Source organism: Raphanus sativus, unplaced genomic scaffold (genome assembly GCF_000801105.2).
Source record: "Raphanus sativus cultivar WK10039 unplaced genomic scaffold, ASM80110v3 Scaffold3775, whole genome shotgun sequence".
NCBI classification, from domain to species: domain Eukaryota; kingdom Viridiplantae; phylum Streptophyta; class Magnoliopsida; order Brassicales; family Brassicaceae; genus Raphanus; species Raphanus sativus.
Window position 1 is genome coordinate 1 of NW_026619079.1, and position 9,824 is coordinate 9,824.

A 9,824-nucleotide genomic window follows, 5' to 3' on the forward strand; every position below is an offset into this window, starting at 1 on the left:
ATTTCTTTCGCCGGAGAAAGTGCTTTCTGCTTTAGGGTTTTAGATGTCTTTGTCCCCGCCTCTTTTATATTAACTATAATTTCCACGTATTTTTCATTTAATTAGTTTTGATTTTGTTTGTCTTAATTATTGCTATTAGTAAAGCCTCGGACAGCGAAAACGTCGTCGTTGCAGGGGTTTAGATGTCTTGTCCCGAGTGATTAGAATTTCCACGTATTTATTATTTTAAATTATTAGGCTTAATCAATGCAGGGGAGCAAAACGTCGCCGTTGCAAAGGTTCTCCGGTTCTCGTCTTCGGAGAACTCTCTCCCCCTCCCGCCGTCGCGTCTTATAGGTGAACTCTCTCTCTCTCTCTCTCTCTCTCTCTCTCTCTCTCTCTCTAGCTCCAGTTTGAGTTTATCAAATCTCTCTGATGATTAGCAACCTTTCTTCTGGTGAATGGTGATCATTTTTCGATTTATTTTCTCGGATTGCATCCGAAGTGATTAACTAGTGTATTCTATAATGCTCTGTACAATAGAATCAATGCTTAGACAAAGCAGCCTGACCTGTGTTATACGTTATAAAGTTGGGACCTTTAAGTCCTCTAAACCAATCTCATCAGTTTCCCGCATAGAAAGTTGGAGTCTTTCCTCTCTTTTTTTTTTTTTCTTTCTCACCAATTCTTTATACTTTGTGCTATGAACCTATCTGCAGGATAAGGCTGAGAGGTTAATGAATGGATTCAGCTGCGTGGGAAATCATACATATACCTGATAAGCCTACATACCCACCTGAGCATCAGCCCACTTGTATGCTTTCATTCTCTTAAGCATGCTTTCTCCTTTTTTTTTGGATTGATCTCTCTCAGACGTCTGCTTGTGTGTTCTTTGTTCACAGTGAGGGTGTATGCGAGTGTAATCAAACCCAAATTTGCCAATACCATTGTGAGGTTTGTTATGTTGTTTCCACTCTGATTCATTGGACTGAAACTTTGCAGCTGTATTAACAAGAGTTTTTGACTTTTGTATGATAGGCAGTTATGTAAGATTTCTCCTCTGGAAGATCTTCGTCATGTTAAAAGGGTGCGGAGGAAGATTCTTTCAGATCATGGTAGCTTTTTTTCGTTGGTTCGGTGATACCTCGAATATTGCTCTTAATTGCAAGCTTCTTTTACAGGGGAACCTCAGTTGACTGTCATCTTATGTCTAGCACCTGATCACAACGATCATTTTAACGATATGCCACCTGATATACAGAAACTCTTCGGTCCCTACGAGTTGAGTCCTTTTATTACACAAGTGGGTTTGCTTACTTTTTCTTTTTTTCATCTCACAGCACTTGTCTTCAATGCTTTAGAATCCGTGTCAATTATTTTTGCTCATTGATTTACATTTTCGGTTGAATCTTGTATTATAGGTATGCAAATATGCTGCAGTATCGAAAGAGGAGTGGGAAGAACAATGTAAGATATGGCCAACTTCATTTCATCCTCCAACCTAGTAAGCTCCATCTCCTTTTCTTCTGATTGAATCTTACTGTAACCAAAAGGGGTCTGCATGATCCTTTTTAATATTATATTTAGTCATTCTAGAATAATCTTGTCTGCACAATGATAGCAATAACATGTCTCTTCGCTTATTATGATGCACTCACTGATTGTTTTCTTTTGCATTTTGGCAATTATAGCAATATAGATGGCATTGGTGGATTCAGTGAGGAAGACACACAATCAATCTGCAAGTTCATGAGAGTTGTCATTAATTTGGTAGTATCTACTCATAAGCCTGTAAGTATTTTCCTTCTTCCCTTCATCTATTCTACATAATGTAGTTATGAAGTTTTGGACAACAGACCAGTCTCACTCCTATTAATCTGTTTTCATTTTTTTTCACGTATCGCCTGTTTTGTCTTAGTAGTAAGATTGAACATATTGCATGTATAAAGATCTTCATTGAACAAATTGCTAAGCTTTTGGTATATTTTTTAGCTTGTAAATGCTGCAGTGATAGTTGATCCTTCTGTTAGGCGGATAATAGCTAGCGAAACTGATCAAGTATATGCTCCCTGCGACAACACTACTACAGAGACCATTCCCTTCAGTGAAACAGGGGAATCTAACCACTGTCAGAGTATCAACAGAGAGGCTAACGCTAGTCCGGAGATATGCTTAAACGGCTTACTTGGAAAACTGAATGCTTCATCGTCTGCTGTTGCTTGTCTGAATCCTTGGCAATGGAGTTTGCAGCCACATGATGCTGAGAAAGGTAGCCAATGGCACCCTCTAAGGCATGCTTCTATAGTTGCGATTGAATCATCTGCTGCAAGAGATAGATATTTGTTTCCCAATTCATCCGAGAGTTTTGCTGTGGATCGTTCGCAACCTTCAAATGCTGATTCTCCAGCTAAGAAGCAGAAAACAAGCAGTAACATTCCAGACGTAAGTTTATTCCAAACCAACATTTTAAAATGTGCTCCAAGTCTTTTGACTAGTAGTAAAGCATTCTCTCTTACACTCTTGAGTGTCACCAACAATAGGTTCCAAATGACAGCAGAGAAGCAGCTCTTAGAGATCCTTCAACGGAAAAGCCCTACCTCTGCACTGGCTATGACATTTTCTTGCTTTGGGAGCCTTGTCCTATGTGAGTTTCTTTCTACATACATATATATGCATTACTCTTCTAACAACAGCCAGCAAGTTTGAGAGTCTGATAAGTTGTAAATTATGTTCCTCTGTATATAAGGTGTGCTATGGCGCTTGTGCATCAAAGAATAAAACGAATATTCTATGCTTTTCCAAACCCCACGGCAGGTGGTCTCGGCAGTGTTCATAGACTTCAAGGAGAGAAGAGTTTAAATCACCATTATGCAGTCTTCAGAGTTTTGTTGCCTGGTGATGCCCATAATGCACTCGAAATCAACGGTCTAAAACATGTTATAGCCTAGTCATAACTGTATCACAAGTTCTACACAGGGAAGGAAGCTGATTCTCTTTGTTTTTGTTCTTTCCAAAAGCACCAAGAATCTCATCTATTTATATAGACCAAAATAAGTCTTGTCTGAAACTTCTTATTGGTTAAATGTGTTTATCATACAAGAATGCATGAGTTTTGTGAACCGTATTAAAATTGCTGTAAGTTCATCTTAATACCTTTTATTCTCAACACAAAATGAAAAAAAAAGGAAGATAGCAAATGAAAGAGGTCATTTCTGTGTGTTTTATCAGAACGTGAAATCTCTCTTATGGGACATTTACTACCTATGCGGAAACGTGTGGATTCACTTGACGAATGGAACTACTCTTTGTATCTCATTGTCTCTTTCTCGAACCCAATCGTTGGGAACTGTTTAGCATATTCTTCAACCATCTCACGCAGCTTAGCCATCTCTGACTGTAACTTCTCATTTGATTGCATTGTTTCTACAAAGTCCTTCAGCTTTGTTCCTGCATTACACCATTTATAAATCCCCCCAATTTTCAGAGACCTTGACTCAAATAGATATAACCGAAGGGCTTATATATATATATACCTTGAGACTCTGTCTTAATCTTCAAGGCTATCTTGACGGCTAAATCAAAGTACTCGGCCACTTTTGCAAAATCTTCCTCAATGAATCCTCTTGATGTGAGAGCTGGTGTTCCTGTAAGAAGAGAACAGATCGGGACATATCACGATTATTTCAATGATCACCAGGTCTCTATTATCACAGCTAAAATAGAAGTTTAAAACTAGTAGGTGCCAAGCATGAACATTTACTACTTTTCGGACATGTTAACACATCACTTCTTTCAGTTTTCTTTTAAGAGCCTTACCCATACGGATGCCACCAGGAACCATAGCGGAAACGTCACCAGGAACAGTGTTCTTGTTTGCTGCAATATGTACTGATTCTAATACTTTCTCCACTCTTGATCCATCTATTCCCTGCAAAACTCAATTCCAATATCATGCATCAGAGAAAATTAGTGACCCCTATGCACTGCTTAATGAGGTTCACAGTACAAAAACAAAACATTTAGACTTGTTTTGCTACGTGTGGTCAGTCAAAACTGAAATCTCACAATACATATGAGAAGCAAGAAACCATACTTGTTTGAGTTTATCATATAAAAACCAAATTCTTTAGTTTTAAGTTATATTCTCTAAAACCAATGCAATTCACCACCTTCTTATGCAAACATATAAGTCGAAAGCAAGCATTTCCATCTAGACATTAAAGGGTCTTCATACAATAAAAGGATAAAAATGAGAAGTACCTTATTTTTCAAATTCACCAAAACTAAATGATTCTCAGTGCCTCCAGACACCAAGTCATATCCTTTTGATAGCAAAGTCTGCAATCACAAGGCAGGATATTAGAGGCATATCAACTAAGAATATGAAAATCAGCAAACACGTCTCACCTCTGCAAACTTTGAACAATTACGGAGAACTTGATCCTGGTAGGCCTTATACTCAGGTGTTTTCACCTGTAATGCAGTAAATCGACAAGTCAAAAAAAAAAAAATCATCAAAGAGTAGATGAAAATTATATACTAGACCTAGACCAGAAAGTGAAAGATGTTAATGAGTTCATATTAGACAATAGAAAGTAAAAAAGAGTTTGATGATCGAACCTGCTTCAGAGCAACTGCTAGACCCGTTATTGTGTGATTATGTGGACCACCTTGAAGTCCAGGAAAAACAGCTGCATTAATTCTGTCCTCATAGTCATACATGACCTGCCATGTACACAAATACAAACGACATATGTTCAAATACAAGGAAAATTAGTAACCAATTCATTTTATAGAATATGAGCTTGAAATGCACCTCTTTTCCTTGTTTGTTAACCTCTTTCAACCCCTTCCTAAAGAATATCATAGCCCCTCTGGGACCGCGAAGAGATTTGTGAGTTGTAGTGGTAACAACATCTGCATACTCAAAAGGGGAAGGAATCACACCAGCAGCAACCAACCCACTAATATGAGCCATGTCAGCCAGCATAACCGCCTTTTGCTTGTCACAGACCTGCACATTTTGTAATTAAAAGTGAAATCCATATTCAATTAACATGCAGCTTTGATAACACTATACTTCACACTCAAGAGTTGAGACAATACTTTACCTTACGAATGCGTGCATAGTCATATAGACGAGCATAAGCACTGGCACCCGCAACAATAAGTTTGGGTCTGAAAAGCACGGCACTTTTCTCTAGCTGCAAAATAAGTATAACAACATGTTTCTCAGTGGTATATTTTGTAAACATAAAAGTGTTTAAGCAGTAAGCTAGTTAACTACCAGACCTGATCGTAATCAATGTAACCAGTGTTCTCATCCAATCTGTATGGCATTGTCTCAAAAAAGATGGATACAGCAGATATTTTCTTCGTGTCAGTCTGCACAATGAAAAGAGAGGGACAAGGATACAAAATATCAAATCGACATGGAGATGAGAGTGGGAGCCGAAAAACAGACACTATGCTATAGAGATTATTATGTTCCAAGTACCTGATAACCATGAGAAAGATGGCCACCATGAGGCAAGTCAAGTGCCATGATTCTTTCGTGAGGTTTCAGCAATGCAGTGTAAACTTGGAAGTTAGCTGGTGATCCTGATAAAGACTGCACATTGACTACACAACAAGGAAAGTTTTTTTTTTGGTTTCTGAATATAAATTTCAAACAGATTCACTAGTAAATAAAAGAATGTCAAATCCTAGTACAATAAAACGAGTACCTCCCCACTTGGAAGGATCTAACTGAAAAGCTTCAAGTGCGCGTTTCTGACATAATGACTCTGCCATGTCAATGTACCTATAGTTGACAAGAAGAAAAAACAATCAGAGACTTAACAACAAACACTTGTAAGTATAACAAAGACAAATGTTTCTCAACACTTGATCGATCAATCCCAGATGCTAGTTGCAGTGAACATACTCATTGCCTCCATAGTATCTAGCACCAGGGTAACCTTCACTATATTTGTTAGTCATAACAGAGCCAACGGCTTCCATGACTGAGGCAGAGGTGAAGTTCTCTGACGGTATAAGTTCAAATCCCTGAAAACACACAACAAAATCCAAATCAAATATAAAGCTTCCACCTTTCAACAACCCTTCATGTGAATGAATGAATGAATATAACCTTCCATTGCCTAGCCTTCTCGAGCTCGATGATATCTGCGATTTCAGGATCGATTTCTTCAAGAGGTGCATTGAGTTGCCTTATCCACTGATCAAAGAAACAAAGATATATATATGTTGATCACTATAAAAAGCATATGATCCAATGTATTATGTAAAAGTAAAAGATGATATCTTTACACTGGAATGAGATCTCTCAGAGGTTGACGTAGAAGACTGAGCATCAAAGACATGAAGAAAGGATCAGAATCTAACGGAGGAGGATACAAAGATAAAAAAAAAGCCTGAAAATCAGAGAATATAACCATAGAACGGAGGGAACCAACGCCATTTGAGAAGATGGGCTTCTTGAAGGAAGATGAGAGTCTGCGAAGAGCCAACGCCATTGTTTCTCTCTCTCTCTCTCTCTCTCCCTATCTCTCTGTGATGTGATGTGTGTGTGCGGAGGACACTGCCTGTGTAAAAGGAGGTTTGTGGTTGGTGAGAGCAAAAGGTGGCTTTGCTTTTTATTTTATTTTATTTTCGACGGTGCGATGTAACGTCACTTATTGACGTAACAAATCACCACTCGGATATCCAACTTCCGACACTTGAGAGTGAGTGTTTTGATCAGGGCGGATGAAGAACATTGATAGGATCGTGGGACATGGGTTCTGGGAACTCTCTCTCTCTCGTTGGACATGGGTTCAGGGAACTCTCTCGTTGGGCTTGGTAAGAATCAAGCCCATATCCATTATGCTTAGGAGGTCAAGACAGAGATAGCTCTGACCATTTCAGCTCGGTTTTTCGGGTTTTCGGTTTCCTTTTTCTGATTTTAGAGTTATAGGATCCATTTGGATATTTATGAAATCTGGTTCATTTTTAGTTTGATTATATGTCCATAAACTTATATGTCCAATTCGGTTTCAGTTATGTTCTGATTTTTTCTGTAATTGTATATATAATTTGGGTTCTTTGAAAAAAAATTAAGATAGTTTAATTTTTTCGGATAAAATATAGAATATTTTGGATTTTAAATATTTTAAATAAAAAATCAATCGGATAATTCATAGGTTTCAGTAATTAAATTTTTTGGGTAATTGGATTTTTATAAATAGTATTTAAAGATATTTTGTTATTTCAAAACTAAATAATTAATAATTTTATGCATGTTGATTGTTTTTTAAATATTTGATATCCATTCGAATTTGATTTCCTGATTCCAGAGATATATGATCATCATCTGTATGTATATTTATGAAATCTGATTTAGTTTCAATTTCGATTTGGTATGGTTCGGTTTCAGAAGTGTTCCAAAGAGTCCAAGACTACAAATCGGTTATCAAGACTTAAACGCCTAGGAGCTAAGAGCAAGATTATCGGCGTCTTTTAAGAGGTCCTTATTGCTGACTAGGATAAAAAATAAATGAAAAATACAAATTACCTTAACAAACGTTCCTTAATTAAGGACGAAACACAACGGTTCTTGTAAGACACGTGTCGCCTCTCTCTCTCTCTTTCCTCGACGACGCCGACGACTCCTCTCTCTCGTGATCTCTCCCGATGGTCTCTCCTCGAAATCAATCCGACGCCGCTCACCTCTCAGTTCGAATCCGCCGGCAAACAAGTCCCCAATTTCGACTATATCGCCACCGTTTCTGAAGCCAAGCCACAGGCCGCAACAATCGTCGCGATTGATTTCCGCCACCGCTTCTCTCTGTTATACTATCTCTCTGTTATACTATCTCTATGATTTCCGCCAACGATTTCCGCCACCGCTTCTCTCTGTTATACTATCTCTGCCACCATGAACAGGTCATCTTTTTTTCTTATGTATGTATTATACCAGCAAGTCTTTCACAAATATTTTTCGTCAGATTTGTTTGCTAGTTCGGATGGAAGAATTATGGAAGAGGTTTTTTATATCCACTTCCCCCTCTCTCTTGAAGCTTTTTCTTTTCGTTTGAAGCAGAGAGTGTTTGCTTTGATGTATACACTTTAACCTGCTTGCTTTGTCTCTCTCTGTGGCAGTCTTCAGAGCTGTAAAGATGAGCTTGCTTCATGTCAAGTGTTCTTACTACTCATTAATCTGTTTTTTTTTCTTCTTTTTAATTTATTTCTATACTACATCAGTGTTCTTTTTTGTTGTCTGACTTATTTTGTTTGGTCACAGAGTGAGCTTGAATCAGCAAAAGCAGAGATTGATAAGTGGAACTCAGCATTTAAGAAAGAGTCCTTTGTACCTGCTAGAAAATCTCCTGGTTAGCCCTCCTTCTCCGTTCAGTGTTGTAATTGGTTTGCACTTTCTTCCTAAACCGTCTTGATAGTCTCTACAACGATTGTGCTTTGCCTTTGTTTTCTTTCAGAACCTGAATTTGTGATTGACTACATCCGAACTCTAAGATCTTCCGAGAAGTTTTTTAAAGAGGAGGTTGGCATTTGGCTAATAAGTTTTGTGTTCTTTACTTCCTTTTTTCTTCAGTTGGAAATTGCACAAATGAAGGTAACAGTCTTAATAAGTTCATTGTACAATGTTCATACATATTCAATGATGTTTGTAATTTTTTTACTAAGAGACCTCTATAAGTCCTACCAATAATCAAAACTTTTGTGATTGTCCTTAACCATTGTCCTTAGCATCACAATAATACTAAAATAACCTAAGGACCAAATTTTTGGTCCTACCAATAATGATGCCCTAATAAACATATTTTATGACTTTTAATAATAGAGATTCTTTGTCACATTATTTTATTATCTGAAAGTACTACACTCAAACTTCTTGCGTATACTTGGTTTATAAACCAACTGATGTAAATACTATTGCACTGTTTTGTGTATACTTGGTTTTGTAGACCTCTATGATTTTAAGCATTTTCTTTGACTGAGGTTGTGCTGTGAAGCACTCTCCAGAAGACTCAGCAGACATAGCGAAATAAAACAACCCAATCTTAAAAAGGTAAAGCAGGCATTGCATACATCAAGAGGTAATACACCAGCCAACTACCAGAATATAGTTACCATAGAATGCTTCTAGAGATTAGAAGGTCCTTCTTCGGTGCTGTATGCAATTTTTGCAAAAGGCATTGGTCAAGAAGGAGCATCTACCTCCTCAGGGGTGAGATTATTCTGCTTCTCAATATTAGCTTCATTAGCAGAAACTTCATATGCTAAGTTCAATTATGGTATTGTGCTTCTTGTCTACAGTACTGAACCGGAATTTTCGGCACAAAAAAAATTGATCTTCATTTGAACTTAGCATGTTTATTCTGTATAAAAGACTCAACTGCCTCTACAGTTGTACAAACTAAAAAGACCAACCAAAACTGAAGGCTCTTGAAATCAAAGAGACAAAACAAACATGACGAATATAGAGCTTATCAACAATAGAAGCCAAGCCAAGTCAGCTGGCTTCTTTTCTGAACCTATCAACTTCCCAAGAATCACCGCTACAACTGCCATAGTCCCAAACCCAACACAGATGGTGAACACAACCACACTTTTCTTCTCCATCCATTCCATCTTATCTAAAACTTTCTCCAACCTTTCCAACACTTTCTCCTTCTCATAACCAGCCTTCTCAACCTCTGTTTCCACTTTTATTCTCCACTCTCTCATCTCCGTGGTCTCTTCCTGCATCCTCTCTTGACTCTCCTTCATTCCATCTAACTCTAGTCTCATCTTCACCACCTCCTTTTCTCTCTTGATCGCCTCTACATCTACCTCCTTGAATA

At 37.8% G+C, this 9,824-nt stretch overlaps 3 protein-coding genes across 6 annotated transcripts; 2 read left to right on the forward strand and 1 right to left on the reverse strand.

Annotated features, from left to right (window-relative positions):
* The first annotated feature begins 182 nt into the window (after nucleotides 1-182).
* Nucleotides 183-3,085, forward strand: LOC108816970 (tRNA-specific adenosine deaminase TAD3). 2 transcript variants are annotated; one of them, XM_057001600.1, is made up of 10 exons: nucleotides 183-336; nucleotides 699-793; nucleotides 882-933; nucleotides 1,018-1,094; nucleotides 1,161-1,282; nucleotides 1,401-1,483; nucleotides 1,671-1,770; nucleotides 1,972-2,421; nucleotides 2,520-2,623; nucleotides 2,726-3,085. In XM_057001600.1, the coding sequence occupies exons 2-10, from the start codon at nucleotides 721-723 to the stop codon at nucleotides 2,925-2,927; spliced, it is 1,263 nt and encodes a 420-aa protein (XP_056857580.1). In that variant the 5' UTR covers nucleotides 183-336; nucleotides 699-720; the 3' UTR covers nucleotides 2,928-3,085. The 2 variants fall into 2 exon arrangements, with proteins under 2 accessions (XP_056857580.1, XP_018445042.1); XM_018589540.2 differs by lacking the exon at nucleotides 183-336 and adding an exon at nucleotides 353-443.
* Nucleotides 3,015-6,705, reverse strand: LOC108816969 (serine hydroxymethyltransferase 2, mitochondrial). Its single transcript, XM_018589538.2, has 15 exons — nucleotides 6,417-6,705; nucleotides 6,292-6,327; nucleotides 6,113-6,199; nucleotides 5,906-6,027; nucleotides 5,706-5,782; nucleotides 5,477-5,601; nucleotides 5,272-5,364; nucleotides 5,091-5,183; nucleotides 4,796-4,993; nucleotides 4,600-4,704; nucleotides 4,387-4,452; nucleotides 4,240-4,317; nucleotides 3,796-3,907; nucleotides 3,513-3,623; nucleotides 3,015-3,426 (listed from the first exon to the last, which is right to left on the reverse strand). The coding sequence occupies exons 1-15, from the start codon at nucleotides 6,495-6,497 to the stop codon at nucleotides 3,278-3,280; spliced, it is 1,533 nt and encodes a 510-aa protein (XP_018445040.1). The 5' UTR covers nucleotides 6,498-6,705; the 3' UTR covers nucleotides 3,015-3,277.
* A 755-nt stretch (nucleotides 6,706-7,460) lies between these two features.
* LOC108816908 (FKBP12-interacting protein of 37 kDa-like) lies at nucleotides 7,461-9,764 on the forward strand. 3 transcript variants are annotated; one of them, XM_057001601.1, is made up of 4 exons: nucleotides 7,461-7,905; nucleotides 8,122-8,158; nucleotides 8,264-8,351; nucleotides 8,457-8,714. In XM_057001601.1, exons 1-4 carry the CDS (start codon nucleotides 7,898-7,900, stop codon nucleotides 8,687-8,689), a joined length of 366 nt encoding a protein of 121 aa, XP_056857581.1. In that variant the 5' UTR covers nucleotides 7,461-7,897; the 3' UTR covers nucleotides 8,690-8,714. The 3 variants fall into 3 exon arrangements, 1 of the variants encoding a protein (XP_056857581.1); XR_008942167.1 differs by adding an exon at nucleotides 9,298-9,764 and having other exon boundaries at nucleotides 7,461-8,351; nucleotides 8,457-9,208; XR_008942168.1 differs by lacking the exon at nucleotides 8,122-8,158.
* Nucleotides 9,765-9,824: the final 60 nt, after the last annotated feature.

Excerpts from the sequence above, each read along its gene's own strand:
- LOC108816969 (XM_018589538.2), bottom strand. The coding sequence starts at position 6,497 with ATGGCGTTGGCTCTTCGCAGACTCTCATCTTCCTTCAAGAAGCCCATC. Across the intron at positions 6,200-6,291 it reads CTGAGAGATCTCATTCCAGT|TGGATAAGGCAACTCAATGC; the intron begins GTAAAGATATCA and ends TTCTTTGATCAG. Across the intron at positions 5,184-5,271 it reads GTTACATTGATTACGATCAG|CTAGAGAAAAGTGCCGTGCT; the intron begins GTCTGGTAGTTA and ends CTTATTTTGCAG.
- LOC108816908 (XM_057001601.1), top strand. Across the intron at positions 8,159-8,263 it reads ATGAGCTTGCTTCATGTCAA|AGTGAGCTTGAATCAGCAAA; the intron begins GTGTTCTTACTA and ends GTTTGGTCACAG. Across the intron at positions 8,352-8,456 it reads ACCTGCTAGAAAATCTCCTG|AACCTGAATTTGTGATTGAC; the intron begins GTTAGCCCTCCT and ends GTTTTCTTTCAG.
- LOC108816970 (XM_057001600.1), top strand. The coding sequence starts at position 721 with ATGGATTCAGCTGCGTGGGAAATCATACATATACCTGATAAGCCTACA. Across the intron at positions 934-1,017 it reads TTTGCCAATACCATTGTGAG|GCAGTTATGTAAGATTTCTC; the intron begins GTTTGTTATGTT and ends TTTGTATGATAG. Across the intron at positions 2,624-2,725 it reads CTTTGGGAGCCTTGTCCTAT|GTGTGCTATGGCGCTTGTGC; the intron begins GTGAGTTTCTTT and ends TCTGTATATAAG.